Below are 19,173 nucleotides of genomic sequence, written 5' to 3' on the forward strand. Positions count from 1 at the left end.
TATTTCAAGTTCCACAGCTGGTGTTAGAGTTACTGAATCTGCAGTTGATTCCAGGCCCCAGCCTCCTCCTCCTGCTCCCTGCTGCAGGACTCTGCCCTGCAGCTCAGTGCTGGGAAGGCTGCAGACCCAAGGGCTCCCTGATGGTGTGGGGCAGAGGGCAGGGCAGGTTTGAAGGCTTTCTTCTGGGAAGTGTGTCCAGAAATCTCCAGGGAGCCTCTGGCCTCCATCCCAAGGTGTCTCTTGAAAGCCAGTCTAGAAGTCAGGGAGTCTTCAGTCTCCATCCCAGGGTGCTTCTTGGAACCTTGTCCAGAAATCTCCAGGGAGCTTTTGGTCTCCATCCCAAGGTGTCTCTTGGAAGCTTGTCCAGAAATCTCCAGGGAGCTTTTGTGTCTCTTGGAAGTGTTTAGAGAAGTCCCCAGGGAGTCTTCAGTCTCCATCCCATGGTGCTTCTTAGAAGCTTGTCTGGAAGTCTCCAGGGAGCTTTTGGTCTCCATCCCAAGGTGTCTCTTGGAAGTGTGTTGAGAAGTCTCCAGGGAGCTTTTGGCCTCTATTCCAAGGTGTCTCTTGGAAGCTTGTCTGGAAGTCTCCAGGGAGCTTTTGGTCTCCATCCCAAGGTGCCTCGTGGAAGCACATCCAGAAGTGTCCAGGGAGCCTTCTGTCTCTACCCCAAGGTGCTTCTCAGCAGCTTTGCCTCTGGTTTGAAGCAGCAGCTGGAGCTGTGTATCTTGTGGGTGATCTCCAGGTGCAGCTCCTGCAGGCAGAGGGATGCTGTGGTTGGTGAACAGCAGGAGGAGGATCTGCAGGTCTCAGTGAGGAGCTGGACCTTGGTGATGGGATGAGCACCTGGAGACTGCCCATGGCAGGAGGGTTGCAACTGGGTGACCTTTAAGGTCCCTTCCAAGCCTTTCTCTGGGTGGATCAATGGCTGATGGCTGATCAATGACCTCCAGCTGGGAGAGGAGCTGCCTTAGGGGGTCCCTGAGCTCAGCCAAGCTTCTCTGCCTCCTGCTCCTCCCTTGGCCTGAGTGCTGTTGGCTTTGTTTGGAAGGCAGCATGGAGTTGGTTGGTCAGCCTCTGCTGCTGCCCTGTCCTCAGCTGCTTGCAGTGCCTGTGAGGAGCAGCAGGGGTTTGGCTCTGCAGCAGAACCTGCTCCTGCTGCTCCAGCACCTGCCTGTGGGCACTCCCTGGGCTCCCTTGGCAAACGTCACCCTCTGCACCCAACTGCTCTTTGGAGACAGCTTCTGCAGCTTCCTCTTGTGCCCCAGCTCCAGGCCAGCCCAGCCTGCAGCCTGGCTGGGCTCAGGCTGAGCTGAGCTGAGCTGCTGAGCTCTGGCAGCTTTCATGGATTCACAGATTGCATCAGGCTGGAGGGGAGCCTCCAAGGGCATCTTGGGCAACCCCTGCAGGCAGCAGGGACACCTCCAGCTACAGCAGGCTGCCCAGGGCCACAGCAAGCTTGACCTTCAAGATCTGCAGGGACAGGGCTTCAACCACATCCCTGGGCACCCTGTTCCAGTGTCTCAGCACTCTCCTTGTGCAGAACCTCCTCCTGATGTCCAACCTAAATCTCCCCTGCTCCATTTTCAGACCATTGCCCCTCACCCTAAACCCACAGCCCCTGCTCAGCCTTCCTGTAGGTCCCCTTCAGGTACTGCAATGCAGCTCTAAGGTCTCCCTGCAGTCTTCTCCAGGCTGAACAGCCCCAACTCTCCCAGCTTGTCCCCACTGCAGAGGTTCTCCAGCCCTCTGATCCTCTTTGTGTCCTCTGGACTCTCTCCAGCAGGTCTATGTCTCTCTCGTGTTGGGGGCCTCACAGCTGGACATGGAGTCCATGTGAGGCCTCTGCAGAGCAGAGGTGCAGGATCCTCTCTCTCCAGCTCTGGCCACACTGCTTTGGATGCAGCCCAGGCTGCCCTTGGCCTTCTGGGCTGCAGGTGCCCATTGCTGGCTCCTGGCCAGCTTCTCCCCGACCAGCACCCCCAAATCCTTCCCTGCAGGGCTGCTCTCCATCTCATCACTCCCCAGCCTGGATTGGTACCAAGAATTGCCCCAACCTAGGTGCAGGACCTTGCACTTGGCCTGCTTCTCAAGAGTGTTGTCCCTCCAGGCTCTCTGCTCAGCAGGAGTTGCTGCTGCTCTTCTGGGAGTGCCTCCAAGTGTCCTTTGTCTGCTGCCAGGGGACAGTCCCTGCCTGCTGCCTGTGCAGGAGGCAGCTTTGGTGCTGTTGCTAGGTTGCAGGCTTTCAGTCCTCCTCAGTCAGAAGCAAACAGCTTCTGTTGTGTGAGCTCCTCCTTCAGGTCTCTTAGGAGCAGGGAAGGGCTGCTGGCTTAGACTGGTTGTGAGTATGCCATAGACCTGTGGTCTTGAGTCCGAGACTTAGAGGAAGTGATCCACTGGGCACTGTGAGGCCACACCTTGAGTCCTGGGTTCAGTTCTGGGCTCCTCACTCCAAGAAGGACATTGAGGAGCTGGAGCAGGTCCAGAGAAGAGCAACAGAGCTGGGGAAGGGTCTGGAGAACAGGGCTGGGGAGGAGCAGCTGAGGGAGCTGGGGGTGTGCAGCCTGGAGGAGGCTGAGAGGAGAACTCATTGCTCTCTACAGCTCCCTGAGAGGAGGCTGGAGCCAGGTAGGGGTTGGGCTCTTAGGTGGAACAAGTGACAGGACAAGAGGGAATGGCTTCAAGTTTTATCAGGGGAGGTTCAGGTTGGAGATCAGGAACAATTTCTTCCCAGAAAGGGTTCTCAGGCACTGGCCCAGGCTGTCCAGGGAGGTGGTGGAGTCCCCATCCCTGGAGGGGTTTAGAATCCAGATGGCTGTGGTGCTGAGGGCTGTGGTGCAGTGGCTTAGCAGCAGTGGTGTGGCTGTGAGCACTTGGACTGGATGAGCTCAGAGGTCTCTGCCAACCTCATCAGTTCCATGGTTCTATGATTTTTTTTTTTTTTTTTTTTGGCTGTGAAATCTGCATCTGATGGTGAGGGCTCTGCTGGCTGATACCTCTGTGCAGGGCTCTGCTTGGCTGTTCCTGCTGGCAGGGTCCTCAGGGCTACTCACCCACTGCTTTCAGGCTTTGAAGATCCTCCTCTGGCCCTGCAGCTCCTGGCAGCTGGGTGGGCTGCACCTCACATCTTGATCAGCAGTGATGATGCCTGATGAAGGCAACCCACAGCTGCCCAGTTTGCTGTTACCTGTTGCCACCTGGAAGCCTGCCCTGGGCACCCCAGCTCTGCCAAAGGCTCTGCAGCTTCATACGGTCCCAGAATGGGTTGGGCTGGAAGGGACCTTCAAGATCATCCAGTTCCAGCCCCCTGCCATGGGCAGGGACACCTCCCAGCAGGTTGCTCAGGGCAGCATCCAGCCTGGCCTTGAACACCTCCAGGGAGGGGACAGCCACAACCTCCCTTGGCAACCTGTGCCAGTCTCTCCCCACCATCACTGCAAAGAATTTCTTCCTCATCTCCAGTCTCAGTCTCCCCTCTCCCAGCTCAAGGCCATTGTCCCTCATCCTGTCGCTCCCAGCCCTTGTCACAAGTCCCTCCCCAGCTCTCCTGGAGCCCTTCAGGTACTGGAAGGCTGCTCTGAGGTCTCCCTGGAGCCTTCTCTTCTCCAAGCTGAACAGCCCCAACTCTCTCAGCCTATCCCCATAGGAGAGGTTCTCCAGCCTCTGATTTTCTTTGTGGCTTCCTCTGGATCTCCTGCAACAGTTCCTTGTCCCTCTTATGCTGGGGGTCCCAGAACTGGACACAGCACTCCAGGTGGGGTCTCCCCAGGGCACAATCACCTGCATGGGCTCAGCTCTGCAGCCTCTCCAGGTCCCTCTGGATGGATCCCTTCCCTCCAGCACATCACCTGGGCCTCACAGCTTGGTGTCATCTGCAAACCTGCTGAGGGTGCCTCAGTCCCACTGCCCATGTCACCAACAGAGATGTCAAACAGCACTGCTCCCAGTCCTGACCTCTTAGATGTTCCCAAGGGAATTATTTCACCCATCCATGCCCCTCTGCCCATGTTGTGAAACCTTCTCTGCCTGCCTTTTGGCTTTAGGAGAAGGATCCAACTTTTGTGCCTCAAGAATGGATTTGGCCAGGTTCTGGAGTCTTTGTTTACTTAGACCTTACATGAAGGAGGTGCAAAATGTGGTTGGTGCTGGGTAGGAGTAGTTGTGCTGCTGGGGCAGCAGCACAGGCTCTGCACGGGGGACTCCTGGCACAAGGTGCAGGTTCTTGGTGGCACATTTGGGGCAGAGAAGAGTCTTGCCCCTTGCACATGGAGCTGGGTGTTGCTTCCCATCAGGGCTGGGCTTTCAGCTGCATGGGGCTGAGGAGCCTCCTTCTTGTCCTGAGCAAACACACTGCAGATTCTGCCCTTCCCAGCTCAGCTGAGCAGAGTCCTGGAGAAAGAAAGTCCTTTGGGATCCCAGCTTGGGCTGGGAATTGCTGTGTGGGATGCAGGAGCTTCCACAGCCTGTATAGTCAAGCTCAGGCTTTGTGTAGGTGATTGACCTGATCAGAGCTCCCTGGGCTTTATAGGAGCTCCAAATTTCATCCCCTGCCTGTTAGCACCAACTCCAAAAAGGACACTGGGGGCTGGTGCAGGTCCAGAGAATGGTCTGGAGAAGAGGGCTGGGGAGGAGCAGCTGAGGGAGCTGGGGGTGTGCAGCCTGGAGATGAAGAGGCTGAGGGAGACCTCATTGCTCTCTCCAGCTCCTTGAGAGGAGGTTGGAGCCAGGGAGGGGTTGGGCTCTTCTGCCAAGTTCCAAGTGACAGGATGAGAAGAAATGGCCTCAAGCTGCACCAAGGGAGGCTTAGGTTGGAGATAAGGAAAAATTTCTTTGCTTCAAGAGTGGTCAGGGGTTGGCTGCCCAGGGAGGTAGGTGGTGGAGTCCCCATCCCTGGAGGAGGGCTCAAGAACCCTGTGGCCATGGCACTTGGTTTAATGGCCACGGTGGTGCTGGGTTGCTGGTTGGATTTGATGATCTTGGAGGCCTTTTCCAACCCAAGAGGTGGTTTTGCATGCTCAGAAGTAACCTTTGGGTGTCTGCTGCTGGTCTGCAGCTGTGAGCATCGTGGGGCAGTGCTGGTGGTGGCTGCTGCAGGTGGGAAGGGACTGCTTTGGGCAGATGTGCTCCTGCATGTCAGTCCAGCTGCAGTTGTGGCTGAGAAGCAGCAAGCAGCCCATCAGGACAGCAGGAGCAGCCCTGCAGCTCTCCCTGGGCTTCAGGGAATGGTTGTGACAGTGTCCCCAACCAAAGGCATCCCCTGCACACAGCTGGCTGGGATGGGGGAGGCTGGACCTGCCTTGCAGCTGGGAGTGCTGGGATGAACTGGGGTACCAGAGGGGGGAGATGGTGTGAGGTGAGCAGGGGCAGCTTGGTTGGAGAGGCAGCTCCAGCCCCCAGCCAGCTCCAGCCCCCAGCCAGCTCCAGCCCCCAGCCAGCCTGGCACTGCTGCAGTGTTTGAGGGCACTGAAGGTGCACCTGGGGCTTTGGGGTCACTGCAAGCCTGTTGGAAGGTGAAGCTCTAGGGGCAAGGGGCTGGGGCAGGAGGTTTTTGGGGGTGAGCAGCTGGGAGGGGGGAGTTTTGGGGGTGAGCAGCTGCTTTGAAGGAGCTTTGTGAGGGTGAGCAGCTTGGGGGGAGCTTTTGTGGAGCTTTGAGGGCAAGTGGCTGGGGCAGGGTCTTTGGGGGAGATTTGGGGTGTCAGCAGCTAGTGCGGAGCTGTGGGAGCAAGTGACTGAGGGGGGGTGAGGGGATGAGGGGGAGCTTTGGGTGGCTGAGAAGGGGCTTTGGGGGGGAGCTTTGGGAAGCTGAGGAGGGGCTTTGTGGGGGGGCTGAGGAGGGGCTTTGGGGGCAGCTTTGGGTGGCTGAGGATGGGCTTTGTGGGGGAGCTTTGGGGGACTGAAGAGGGGCTTTGGGGGAGAGCATTGGGAAGCTGAGGAAGGGCTTTGTGGGGGGAGCTTTGTGGGGGGCTGAGGAGGGTCTTTGGGGAGAGCTTTGGGTGGCTGAGAAGGGGCTTTAGGGAGGAGCTTTGGGGGACTGAGGAGGAGCTCTGGGGGGAGCTTTGGGAAGCTGAGGAGGGAGCTTTGGGTGGCTGAGGAGGGGCTTTGGGGGGGAGCTTTGGGTGGCTGAGGAGGAGCTCTGGGGGGAGCTTTGGGAAGCTGAGGAAGGGCTTTGTGTGGGGGCTGAGGAGGGAGCTTTGGGTGGCTGAGGAGGGGCTTTTGGGGGGGGAGCTTTGGGTGGCTGAGGAGGGTCTTTGGGGGGGTGCTTTGGATGGCTGGGGGGGAGCTTTGGGAGGCTGAGGAGGAGTGTTGGGGGTGAGAGGCTGGGCCAGAAGCTTTGAGGGGCTGAGAAGGAGCCCTAGGGGGGGAAGCTTTGGGTGGCTAAGGAGAGGAGCTTTGGGCTGATATCCCTCATCCTTCACACCCCCGAGGTCAGGGCTGTGGTGAGTGGGGGGGGAGGACGCTGCCCCTTCAGCAGACTCAATGCCCAGGCAGGTCCCATTCCCAGCAGCAGGGACCCCTGTGCCCACATCCCTCCCCTCCCCCATGCCCCTCCCCTGCTTCATTCCACCCCCCCTTGGCTGCTGCCCTCCCACAACCTTCCTCACCTCTCAGTTGTCCTTCGGTGGCTCGCAGGAGGGTTTGGTTTTGATTTTTTTTTTTTTTTTTTTGGTTGTTGTTGTTGGCAAGGTTGCAGGTTTGGTTGTTTTTGGGTTTGTGTTTTTTTTTTTTTTCTCCTCTTTTGTTTTGATTTGGGGCTGTAATGAACTTGTCTCCCTCCCTCCCCTCCCTTCCTGCATGTTGCCCTCCTCCCCTCCTTGCTGTAGGCATCTCGGCTATACTGATGTCAGCTGCCGGACTCCCTGCTCACCTCACCTGTGTGCCTCAAGCTGCCACCACCCATAGAGCCACTAAAAAACACAGCTCAGTTAAGGAGGGGAGGAAAATGTCCAAGAAAGGTAGTTCCTGCTCCAAAAAACAAACAAACAAACAAACAAACCCTCTTGATGTTTGCTTCCATCTCCTTTTTGTTATTTCTTTTCGTTCTCTCCCTTCGCCCTTTTGGGTTTGTTTTGCTCTCCCTTCCCTTCTTCATCTCTTTCTCTCTCCTCTCACCCTTTGTGGTTTGATTTTTTTTTTTTTTTTTTTTTTTTGATTGATGAGGAGGAAACTCTTTGCAGTGAGGGTGGGGAGGGAAGACACTTGGGAGGAAGAGGTTGCCCAAGGAGGTTGTGGATGTGTCTCCCTCGTTGGAGGCGTTCAAGGTGAGGTTGGATGAAGCCTTGATGAAGTTTGGTTCATGTCCAACCTGGTGTTGGACATCTCCAGGGAGGAGGACATCCAGAAGCTCCCTGGGCAACCCCTGGGTTGCCCAGGGAGCTTCTGGATGTCCTCCTCCCTGGAAGTGTTGAAGGCCAGGCTGGATGAGGCCCTGAGCAAGCTGGGCTGGTAGGAGGTGTCCCTGCCCATGGCAGGGGGGTTGGAACTGGATGAGCTTTAAGGTCCCTTCCAACCCAACCCATTCTGGATTCCATGGTTCTATGATGTTCATCCCCACCAGGCCATGGCTCCTCTGGCCTGCAGGACCTCTGACAGGCTGTAAAACAAGAATGGTCCTTGTGGTAGCTCTGCTTGCTGCCAGCACTCATTGAAGCTGGAGCAGCCAAATTGTTCCCTGTGAGTGCCAGAAGTTCCTTCATGGTCCTGCTGCATCCTCTAGGACAGCCCTGGGCATTCCCATACCCAGGTCTAGAGGAGGCCACAAGGATGATCAGAGGGCTGGAGCAACCTGAGAGAGTTGGGGCTGTTCAGCCTGGAGAAGAGAAAGCTCCAGGGAGACCTTAGAGCTGCATTTCAATATCTGAAGGGGGCCTAGAGGAAGGCTGGGGAGAGATTGTTCAGGAAGGTGATAGGACAAGGGGCAAGGATCAGAGGGCTGGAGAACCTCTGCAGTGGGGACAAGCTGGGAGAGTTGGGGCTGTTCAGCCTGGAGAAGACTGCAGGGAGACCTTAGAGCTGCATTGCAGTACCTGAAGGGGACCTACAGGAAGGCTGAGCAGGGGCTGTGGGTTTAGGGTGAGGGGCAATGGTCTGAAAATGGAGCAGGGGAGATTTAGGTTGGACATCAGGAGGAGGTTCTGCACAAGGAGAGTGCTGAGACACTGGAACAGGGTGCCCAGGGATGTGGTTGAAGCCCTGTCCCTGCAGATCTTGAAGGTCAAGCTTGCTGTGGCCCTGGGCAGCCTGCTGTAGCTGGAGGTGTCCCTGCTGCCTGCAGGGGTTGCCCAAGATGCCCTTGGAGGCTCCCCTCCAGCCTGATGCAATCTGTGAATCCATGAAAGCTGCCAGAGCTCAGCAGCTCAGCTCAGCTCAGCTCAGCCTGAGCCCAGCCAGGCTGCAGGCTGGGCTGGCCTGGAGCTGGGGCACAAGAGGAAGCTGCAGAAGCTGTCTCCAAAGAGCAGTTGGGTGCAGAGGGTGACGTTTGCCAAGGGAGCCCAGGGAGTGCCCACAGGCAGGTGCTGGAGCAGCAGGAGCAGGTTCTGCTGCAGAGCCAAACCCCTGCTGCTCCTCACAGGCACTGCAAGCAGCTGAGGACAGGGCAGCAGCAGAGGCTGACCAACCAACTCCATGCTGCCTTCCAAACAAAGCCAACAGCACTCAGGCCAAGGGAGGAGCAGGAGGCAGAGAAGCTTGGCTGAGCTCAGGGACCCCCTAAGGCAGCTCCTCTCCCAGCTGGAGGTCATTGATCAGCCATCAGCCATTGATCCACCCAGAGAAAGGCTTGGAAGGGACCTTAAAGGTCACCCAGTTGCAACCCTCCTGCCATGGGCAGGGACACCTCCTGGCAGCCCTGGCAGCTCAGCCTGCTCTAGCTGGAGCTGTCCTTGCAGGGGGTTGGACAGGATGCCCTTGGAGGGTCCCTTCCAACCCAATGCAATCTGTGACTCTCTCTTCTCTGACCCCTTGGGTGGGACAAGTCTGTGAGCTGGGGGAGCCCCAGGGGGAGCAGTGTCTCCCTGTGAGCCCCCCAGAGAAGGTTGGCTTCTGAGCCAGGCTGGGCACAGCTGAGTCACAGCATGAGAAGGACCTTCCAGACAGGGAGGCCCCTGAGTCATGCAGGGCTTGCGAGGTCAACCTGCAGAGGAATTGTTCTCCCTGCCTCTGTCTGGAGTGCAAGGGAGTGGAGTTGGGGCTCTGAGGTGGCCCTGCCCTAGCTGGAAGGGCTTGGGTTGCTCCAGTTCTGCTGAGCTGGGCCACCTCCAGGGTAGGAGCTTCCTTTGTCCTCTCCATACCTCACTTGTGTTCCACACCCTCAGCCTTGCAGAGCCTGTGGGCTCCTGCTTTAGAGCCTGATCTGTGTGGAGCAGCCCTGGCCCAGGTGTCCAGGGGTGGTCAACCTCCATCGAAGCTGAGGTGCTTCTCCCTTCAGATAAGAGGTGGGGAGGTGATCACCATGGAGATGGTTGTGCTTAAGAGCCCTGAGGTGGAGGGAAGGGGCAGCTGGGTGTCTGGGGATCTGTTGGTGCCAGGATCTCCTTGGAGCCTGTTCTTGATGGGGAAGGGAGGTCCAAAGCTGTCCAAAGAGTGGTAGAAGGCAGGTAGGTAGTGCAGAGGAGGTGTCTGGTGGAGGCCTGCTGTGGAGGGAGCTGGGAGGAGGAGATGCAAAGGGTGAGGAGGAAGAGGAGGAGGGAGAGAGCAAATGTGGAGTAGGATGTGTGATGGAGGGGGAGGAGAAAGCAGGGGTGGCAGGAGAGCAGCAGAGAAGAGGAGCAGCAAAGCAAAGCAGGGGATGAGGGGGAGGTGGGGGGCAGAGGGGCTGCATGAGGACCTCACTCTCTGCAGCCAGCTGGCACACTGTGGCTCCTGGCATGGGCAGCATCTGTGCAGCCCTCTGCAGCTGGGCATGAGGGCTTGGGTGGTGGAATGCCCTGGAAATGGAGCTGTGGAGGCTCCAAGCCCTCCTGCAGCAACCTTGTCTCTGGTGCTGGAGGAGACCAAGAAAGCAGAGGGCCAGGGCCAGGCCTGCCAGGGGTGTTGGCCACCTGCTCTTGGGGGATGGCACAGCCCTGGCTGTAGCTGGGGCAAGGTGTGGCCACCACAGCCCTCTGCAGGCCCTGTGGAGCTGCTGGCTTCTCCTGAGTGGGCTCTGTCTGCATGGGGCTCTGCCAGCCCCTCCTGGCACGGAGGAGGTGCAGGCAAGCAGCTCTGGAGGCTGTGGTGGTGCCAGGGGGTGATGGCTTCAGGGCAGCAAGGCAGAGAGGGGATGGAGAGGCCTGGATGGGGCTGGGGGGGAGAGCAGAACACACCACAGGGGGTGTCTGCAGGGCACCAGGGGAGCAGCCACCCCTGGCAGCCATGCCTGGGCTTCCACAGCTCAGCAGCAGCACCTCCTCCTCCTCCTCCTCCTCCTCCTCCTCCAGGAGCTGCTGGGTCCTCACTGATTCCTGCAGCACCCAGGAGCACAGGCTGGGTGTGCTGGGGGCAGGCCTGGCACCAGGGTTGGCACTGGGGCTGCCCAGCAGCTGGCTCAGCCCCAGGGCTGTGCCTAGTGCCACCCAGGCTGGCACCTTCCTGCCAGCTCAGCAATGCCACCTGCTGGGGCCTGGACAGCTCTGGGGGAGCAGTGAGGGGACAGTGCCTGAGAAAGGGGCTCCAGGCAGCTCCTCCCATGGCAGGATTTGGCCCTGGTCCTCAGCTGCTGCCAGCCGTGGGGCTGGGTGGGGGTGCAGGGGGAGGCACAGTGGTGCTGTAAGGATTTGGGGTGCAGGGGGAGGCACAGAGGTGCTGTAAGGGTTTGGGGGTGCAGGGGTAGGCACAATGGTGCTGTAAGGGTTTGGGGGTGCAGGGGGAGTCTCATTAATGCTGTAAGGGTTTGGGGGTGCAGGGGGAGTCTCATTGGTGCTGTAAGGGTTTGGGGTGCAGGGGGAGTCTCATTGGTGCTGTAAGGATTTGGGGTGCAGGGGGAGTCTCACTGATGCTGTAAGGGTTTGGGGTGCAGGGGGAGTCTCATTAATGCTGTAAGGGTTTGGGGGTACAGGGGAGGCACAGAGGTGCTCTAAGGATTTGGGGGTGCAGGGGGAGTCTCATTGGTGCTGTAAGGGTTTGGGGGTGCAGGGGGAGGCACAGAGGTGCTGTAAGGGTTTGGGGGTGCAGGGGGAGTCTCATTGATGCTGTAAGGGTTTGGGGGTACAGGGGAGGCACAGAGGTGCTCTAAGGATTTGGGGGTGCAGGGGGAGTCTCATTGGTGCTGTAAGGGTTTGGGGGTACAGGGGAGGCACAGAGGTGCTCTAAGGATTTGGGGGTGCAGGGGGAGTCTCATTGATGCTGTAAGGGTTTGGGGGTACAGGGGAGGCACAGAGGTGCTCTCAGGATTTGGGGGTGCAGGGGGAGTCTCATTGATGCTGTAAGGGTTTGGGGGTACAGGGGAGGCACAGAGGTGCTCTAAGGATTTGGGGGTGCAGGGGGAGTCTCATTGGTGCTGTAAGGGTTTGGGGGTGCAGGGGGAGGCACAGAGGTGCTCTAAGGATTTGGGGGTGCAGGGGGAGTCTCATTGATGCTGTAAGGGTTTGGGGGTACAGGGGAGGCACAGAGGTGCTGCAGGCATTTGGTTGCTGAGCTGGCCTCAAGTCCCCTGTGAGCTGTTGTCCATGGAGGGCCCTGGCTGCAGCCAGCAGCTCCTTATCCAGGGGAGGAAGAGGAACCAGGGAAATATGGATTGCTGCCTCTGTCCTTGGGGGACAGCAACCTCCCTGCACACCCCCAGGCTGCAGCAGCACTGTGCTGGGCCAGCTGGGGGCTGACTCTGCCTCTGCTGCTGAGTTTTCAGTCCTCTGCTGAACCCCAGAAGCTTTGATCCCAAGGGAAGGTTAGAACAAAAGGTTTGGAGGCAAATCAATACATAAATAAATCAATGAATCAACTTTGCCAGAGCCAAAGCAGCCCCTCAGGAAGTGATTTGTGTGCTGAAGTGCCCTGGGCTCGTGCCAGGGCTGTGCCTCCTCAGCACCTCTGTGCTGTCAGGATGGAGCCTGCCACATGGACTGCTCTGGAGCCTCTCTTCCAGTACCTGAAGGGGCTGCAAGGAGAGCTGGAAGAGAGACTTTGGATAAGGGCTGGCTCCAGAGGAGGCCACAAAGATGCTCAGAGGGCTGGAGAGCCTCTGCTATGGGGACAGGCTGGGAGAGTTGGGGCTGGAGAAGAGAAGTCTCCAAGGAGACCTTAGAGCAGTACCTGAAGGGGCTCCAGGAGAGCTGGGGAGGGACTTGTGACAAGGGCTGGGAGTGCCAGGATGAGGGACAATGGCTCTGAGACTGGAGATGAGGAAGGAATTCTTTGCCGTGAGGGTGGGGGAGACGCTGGCACAGGTTGCCCAGGGAGGCTGTGGAGATGTTTCCCTCCCTGGAGGTGCTCAAGGTGAGGTCTTGATGAAGGCTTTTTCCTGTCCAGGGAGCTTCTGGATGTCCTCCTCCCTGGTGATGTTGAAGGCCAGGCTGGATGAGACCCTGAGCAACCTGGGCTGGTAGGAGGTGTCCCTGCCCATGGCAGGGGGGTTGGAACTGGCTGAGCTTGAAGCTCCCTTCCAACCCATCCTGTGCTGAGATTGAGAGGTGAGGAAGGCTGTGTGGACTTCACTCGAACCAAGCTCTCAGCCTCAGAAGGTTTCCTTGGGCTGGGGACATTCCAATACTTGCAGCTGGGCTCCCCCCAGGGCAGCCCAGCAGGGAAGGAGCCTCCTCCACCCCCATCCTGCAAGGAGGTGAGCAGCTCTGAAGCTGCTCAGATGTGCTGTGCAGGTGGGAGCAGGGCAGCTGGGGCATGATGCCAAGCAGTGGGCAGGTGCTGGCTCTGTTCCCCCCTCTCTGCTCACCTCTGTTATGGTTTGAAGCTTTTCCCAGAGTCCAAAAGCTCCAAAAGAAATGAGATTTAGATTTTTTTTTTTTCCTCCCCCTCTCCTGTTGTTTTTTTTTTTTTCTCCTGGTAGGGTTCAAGCAAATGAGGCAGGAGAAAGGAGAGGTAGAAAGCACAAAAAGAAATGGTCTGGAATGGGTTTGGAAGGGCAAAAGGTAATTTTAACAGAATCTATATCTGGCATTTGAGTAGCAGGGGAGGTTACAGAGGTGTAAGGAAAAGGTAAATAGGAAAACAGACCAAGCCAGGCCCAGCTGGCTGTGGATTCCCTTGAGGTGGGGGGATGCAGCATGGGGGGAGGCCTGGCCATGTGGCAGCAGGAAGCAGGAGCAGCAGAGACCTGTGGAGCAGTTGATGTGCAGGGAAAGAGAGAGAGCCAAGAAGCCTCTCCTGCAGTAGGCCTTGCTGGGCAGGAAGGGGCAGTGGAATAGGTCCCCTGGGTCAAAAGTCTCTCCCCCTGGGACGGGGAAACCCAAAGCTCCTTGGCTTAGTTCTTGTTACCACCTCCCTGGCTAAGGGTCTCCAGCAGCTGATCACAGAATCACACAGTCAGCAAGGATGGAAAAGACCTGAAGGATCATCCAAGTCCAACCTGTCACCCCAGACCTCATGGCTACTAAACCATGGCACCAAGTGCCACCTCCAGTCCCCTCTTGAACACCTCCAGGCACCTCCTCACAGCCAGTCTCTGCCCAAGCTCTTTGGCATCTCTGCTGCCCAGCCTGGCACTCAGAGGGAGCAGCTGCCCACCTGGATCAGGGCTCTTTTGCCCATCTGGGGGCTAGGTTCTTTTCAGCCCCCATCAAGGATGGGTTTAACCTGGGACAACCTCCCTCCCTGTCCACACCCCCTGGGCTCTGCATCTCTTTGGCATCTTCCCTCCAGCTCCCAGCCAGAGCAGACAAGAAGGACACTGCACAGAGAGCCACCTGGAGAGCACAGCTCCTGGGGAGGAGGACTTGGTGGTCAGCTTGGCAGGCAGCTTGGGAGCTTCAGGAATGAGAATGTGGTGCTGAGCATGAGGGAAGGGGATGGAGATGGAGTGGGTAGCAGCTAGTCCTGCTCATGCAGTCCTCTCCAAGACATGCAGGGCAGAGGAAGCTGGAGCCTGTGTCTCTCAGATGACCACAAAGGTCTCTTGTGCTTCAAACCAGAACCTGGTTCCCACTGCCATGTGTGGGAAGTGCCAGCCTGGGGTGAGGAGCAGCCCAGAACACTCAGCTGGGAGGGCACAGCAAGCACCAAGCTGAGCTCTGACAACCAGGTCAGGCTGGGCAAATCTCCTGGGCTGCTATGTGCAGGCAAGGTCCCAGCAGAGAAGATTCCTGGACCCCTTTCTCTCTCTGAAAAATGCAAGACAAGGAGATGTTCCTTGACAGATCTGATGAGGCCTGGAAGCATCTCCTTGGCCTCAGAGCTGGAAGACTGAGGCTTGCTCAGGATAAGCTTTGGTGTGCTCCTGCTTGGGGACACAACTGCTCCTGAGCTGTTCCTTTGGTGTGCTCCTGCTTGGGGACTCAGCTGCCCCTGAGCTGTTCCTTGGCTTAGTTCTTGTTACCATTTCCCTAACTAAGGGTCTCCAGCAGCTGATCCTCACAGCTGTGCTCTGCCCAAGGTGTTTGGCATCTGTTTTGCAGAGAGAGCTGCAGGGGGAGGCACAGAGGTGCTGTAAGGGTTTGGGGTGCAGGGGGAGGCACAGAGGTGCTGTAAGGGTTTGGGGTGCAGGGAGGCACAGTGGTGCTGTAAGGGTTTGGGGTGCAGGGGGAGGCACAGAGGTGCTGTAAGGGTTTGGGGGTGCAGGGAGGCACAGAGGTGCTGTAAGGGTTGGGGTGCAGGGGAGGCTCATTGGTGCTGTAAGGGTTTGGGGGTGCAGGGGGAGGCACAGAGGTGCTGTAAGGGTTTGGGGGTGCAGGGGGAGGCTCATTGGTGCTGTAAGGGTTTGGGGGTGCAGGGGGAGGCACAGAGGTGCTGTAAGGGTTTGGGGGTGCAGGGGGAGGCACAGTGGTGCTGTAAGGGTTTGGGGGTGCAGGGAGGCACAGAGGTGCTGTAAGGGTTTGGGGGTGCAGGGGGAGGCACAGAGGTGCTGTAAGGGTTTGGGGGTGCAGGGGGAGGCACAGAGGTGCTGTAAGGGTTTGGGGGTGCAGGGAGGCACAGTGGTGCTGTAAGGGTTTGGGGGTGCGGGGGGAGGCACAGAGGTGCTGTAAGGGTTTGGGGGTGCAGGGAGGCACAGAGGTGCTGTAAGGGTTTGGGGTGCAGGGGGAGGCACAGAGGTGCTGTAAGGGTTTGGGGTGCAGGGGGAGGCACAGTGGTGCTGTAAGGGTTTGGGGGTGCAGGGGGAGGCTCATTGGTGCCAGTGCTGGAGCCCCTGCCTGGCTGGGTGGGGGGCAGGGACTGTGGTGAGGACAGTTGAGAGGGTCTCAGTGTCCTGTGCTGCAGGAAGCTGCTTTGGTTTGCGTTCCCTGTCTGGGGTCTTGCTGGGTACACTCCAAAGAGGGCCTGAAGCTGGCTGTGTTGCTGGGCCTCCTTGTCCTTGGGGTGGTGTGGGAAGGGCTTTTTCCTCCTTTGGCAGCATGGATGATGTCTCCTGAGACCACAGCATCCTTGGCTTGAGTGTGGTCCTCCCTGTCTGATCCTCTGGTGTGTAGAAAAGTTCCAGCTGGGACCTGGCTGCTGTCACTTGGGTGTGTGGGGGAGGACTGGAGGTGCTGAGCAGCCTGGAGGTGTCCCTGCCCAAGGCAGGGGGGTTGGAACTGGATGATCTTCAAGGTCCCTTCCAACCTAACCCACTCTGTGGCTCTACAGAAGTGGAGCCCAGCAGCTGGGCCCTGGGTGTTCCTGGGCATCTCCCACCTGTGCCACTCAGGGTCCTAGTGGTAGCCAAGCCTCTGTGGGGCTTGTAGGGATGAGTTGGAGCAGCCTCTTCTCCCCTCTAACCCTAACCTTTCTCCTTGGCACCCTGGCCAGTGACTTGCTTGTCTGCTTTCTGTGGCTCACCCCACCTGTGCCCCCCTGGCATGGCTCAGCTCTTCTCTGTCTCCTCTCTCCTGGTGCAGCCACCCCGACCGAGCCAGAGGCAGTGGTGAGGAGGTACCTGGAGGAGCTGAAGGGCACTCCCCCTGATGAGGTGAGAGCACAGGGACACAGTTCCAGCTTCCCAGTGGCCTCTGCACTGGAATGCTGTCCCAGCAATACCTGAAGACCCACCCCCATATCCTTGGGGTAGATCTCCCTGCTGGCAGTGGCACCTTGGCACTTGGTGGAGAAGCCTCAGCACTGCCTGAAGACCACACACAGGAACTGATGGCTTGTGCCAGTCAGAGGTGTGGGATGAAGAGCTAAGCCCTGGGGATGTCTCCCCATTGCTGGAGTCAGCCCAGGGGAGGTCACAGCAATGCTGGCAGGGCTGGAAGCTCTCTGCTGTGAGGCCAGGCTGAGAGAGTTGGGCTTGGGCAGCCTGGAGAAGAGAAGGCTCCAGGGAGACCTTCTGGTGGCCTTGCAGGGCTTCAAGGGGAGATCAGAAAGCTGGGGACAGACTTTTGAGCAGGACCTGCTGGGACAGGCCAAGGAGGGATGGTTTGAACTCAAAGAGGGAGATTGAGAGTGGAGAGAAGGAGAAATGTTTGACCCTGAGGGTGGGGAGAGCCTGGCCCAGGCTGCCCAGAGAGGTGGGAGCTGCCCCATGGCTGGCAGCAGTGCAGGTCAGGTTGTGTGGGGCTGTGAGCAACCTGCTCTGGTTGGGGATGTCCCTGCTGGCTGCAGGGGGTGGGACTGGATGAGCTTCAAAGGTCCCTTCCCACCCAACCCATTCCATCACTCTATGGATTCCCTTGGAGCTGGCTGCACAACCTGGGATGGAGCAGGGAGTTTGGCTTTGGTCTCCTCTCAGTGCTCAGAGGTCAGAACTAGAGATCAAAGCCCTGCCCTGAGGCTGCTGTGTAGAGCAGCAGGATGCAGCCATGCTCAGTCCCACTGCTCCCTGCTGCTGGCTGGCAGCTCTCTTCCTGGGCTGCCCAGGAGGTGGTGGGCTGGGATGGTACCACCAGCCAAGGAGCCCTGTCTCTGGGGCCTCAACAGGAAGAATCACAGAGTCATGGAATGGGTTGGGTGGGGAGGGACCTCCAAAGCTCATCCAGTCCAACCACTCAGCAGGGACATCCAGCACTGGGTCAGGTTGTTCAGAGCCTTGTCCAGCCTCACCTTCAGTATCTCCAGGGATGGAGCCTCAACCACCTCCCTGGGCAGCCTGTAGCAGTGTTCCAGCAGCCTCCTGGTGCAGAACTTGTTCCTCACATCCACTCTCAGTCTGCTCTGCTCCAACTTCAAACCCTTGCCTCTCACCCTGTCCCTGCAGGCCTTTGGGGACAGTCCCTCTGCAGAGCGCTGGGGCTGGAGGCATCACCCCTGCAGCACCTCCCTGCTTGGATGGCCTCAGTGGTGGCGCTCAGGCTGTGCTCACACTGCCCTGCTCACACTGCTCTGCTCTCTGCCTTGCTCTGCAGGACTGCATCATCTGCATGGAGAAGCTCTCCTGCCCCTCAGGGTACAGTGACACTCGGGAGGCTGCCAGCCTGGCGCCGGAGCTGGTGGGACGCCTGCGGAGCTGCCACCACCCCTTCCACCTGCTCTGCCTGCTGGCCATGTACTGCAATGGCAACAAGGTACCCCCAGGGCTGCCCTGCAGTGCCAACTTGGTGCCCCCAGGGCTGCCCTGCCTCCCCTCTGCCAGGTACTGCAGTGCCAACTTGGTGCCCCCAGGGCTGCCCTGCTTCCCCTCTGCCATGTACTGCAATGGCAACAAGGTGCCCCCAGGGCTGCCCTGCCTCCCCTCTGCCATGCCCTGCAGTGCCAGCTTGGTGCCCCGAGGGCTGCCCTGCCTCCCCTCTGCCATGTACTGCAATGGCAACAAGGTACCCCCAGGGCTGCCCTGCCTCCCCTCTGCCAGGTACTGCAGTGCCAACTTGGTGCCCCCAGGGCTGCCCTGCCTCCCCTCTGCCATGCCCTGCAGTGCCAACTTGGTGCCCCCAGGGCTGCCCTGCCTCCCCTCTGCCATGCCCTGCGGTGTCAACAAGGTACCCCTAGGGCTGCCCTGCCTCCCCTCTGCCATGCCCTGCAGTGCCAACAAGGTACCCCTAGGGCTGCCCTGCCTCCCCTCTGCCATGTGCTGCAGTGCCAACAAGGTACCCACAGGGCTGCCCTGCCTCCTCTCTGCCATGTGCTGCAGTGCCAACAAGGTACCCACAGGGCTGCCCTGCCTCCTCTCTGCCATGTACTGCAGTGCCAGCTTGGTGCCCCCAGGGCTGCCGTGCCCTGACGCTGCCTTCTCTCTGTTCCTTGCAGGATGGGAGCCTGCAGTGCCCCTCCTGTAAGACCATCTATGGGGAGAAGACTGGCACTCAGCCCAAGGGCAGGATGGAGGTCTCCACCTTCCCTCAGTCCCTCCCTGGGCACAGGGACTGTGGCACCATCCAGATTGTGTACCACATCAGCAGGGGCATCCAGGTGAGGATGTGGCAGTGGCTGCTGCTGGCACAGCCTCCATCCCAGTGCTGCCATCCAGCAGAGTCCCTGCTGGCAGCTCAGGCCTGACCAGTGGTGCCCATGACCTGAGGTGCCAGGAGCCACCACCTGCACTGGCTGCTCTTCAGTCTGTGAGTGACTGGGGTCTGCTCCAGGAAAGACAGAAGGTGGTGGAGGCTCCACCCCTGGTGCAAGGTCAGGCTTGATGGGGTTCTGAGCAACCTGATCTAGCTGGGGATGGCCCTGCTGACTGCAGGAGGTTGGGCTGGATGACCTTTGGAGGTCCCTTCTAGCCTGGACCCCTCCAATATCCCTGCTGAGTGCAGAGGGGTTGGATTGGGTGAGCTTTGGGGATCCCTTCTAGTCTGGACCACTTCATGTCCCTGCTGAGTGCAGGGGGTTGGGCTGGATGAGCTGTGGAGGTCCCTTCTAGCCTGGACCATTCTATATAGGTCCCTGCTGAGTGCAGGGGGTTGGGCTGGATGACTTCCAGAGGTCCTTTCCAACCCAATGCATTCTGTGACTCTGTTCTGTCATCTTCTTCCACTTTGAGAGTGGCCCCAGGGTCTGCAACAGCCTTTCACCCAAGGTCTGCATGGAGCAGACTCCACTGGTTCTCTGCTCCCAAGATGGGTGAGATCCCAGCTTCTGCTTTCACAACCTGCATCTGAGGGTTTGCTGCCCATAGGGAGCTTCCAGAGCTTTGAGCTGGGTGGCATCACACCTGGGGCTGTGTCCCACCAGAGTGGAGGTGAT

At 58.7% G+C, this 19,173-nt stretch overlaps 1 protein-coding gene across 1 annotated transcript in view; it reads left to right on the plus strand.

Annotated features, from left to right (window-relative positions):
- The window catches only part of DTX2 (deltex E3 ubiquitin ligase 2), a 45,342-nt gene that overhangs the window by 23,533 nt on the left and 2,636 nt on the right, over positions 1-19,173 (plus strand). The window contains exons 4-7 of the mRNA XM_054394240.1: positions 6,819-6,950; positions 15,954-16,024; positions 17,400-17,558; positions 18,238-18,399. Of these exons, the coding sequence (XP_054250215.1) occupies positions 6,819-6,950; positions 15,954-16,024; positions 17,400-17,558; positions 18,238-18,399 (524 nt within the window). The remainder of the gene's footprint in view (positions 1-6,818; positions 6,951-15,953; positions 16,025-17,399; positions 17,559-18,237; positions 18,400-19,173) is intronic.

The sequence above is a fragment of the Indicator indicator genome, chromosome 30 (assembly GCF_027791375.1).
Source record: "Indicator indicator isolate 239-I01 chromosome 30, UM_Iind_1.1, whole genome shotgun sequence".
Lineage (NCBI taxonomy): Eukaryota > Metazoa > Chordata > Aves > Piciformes > Indicatoridae > Indicator > Indicator indicator.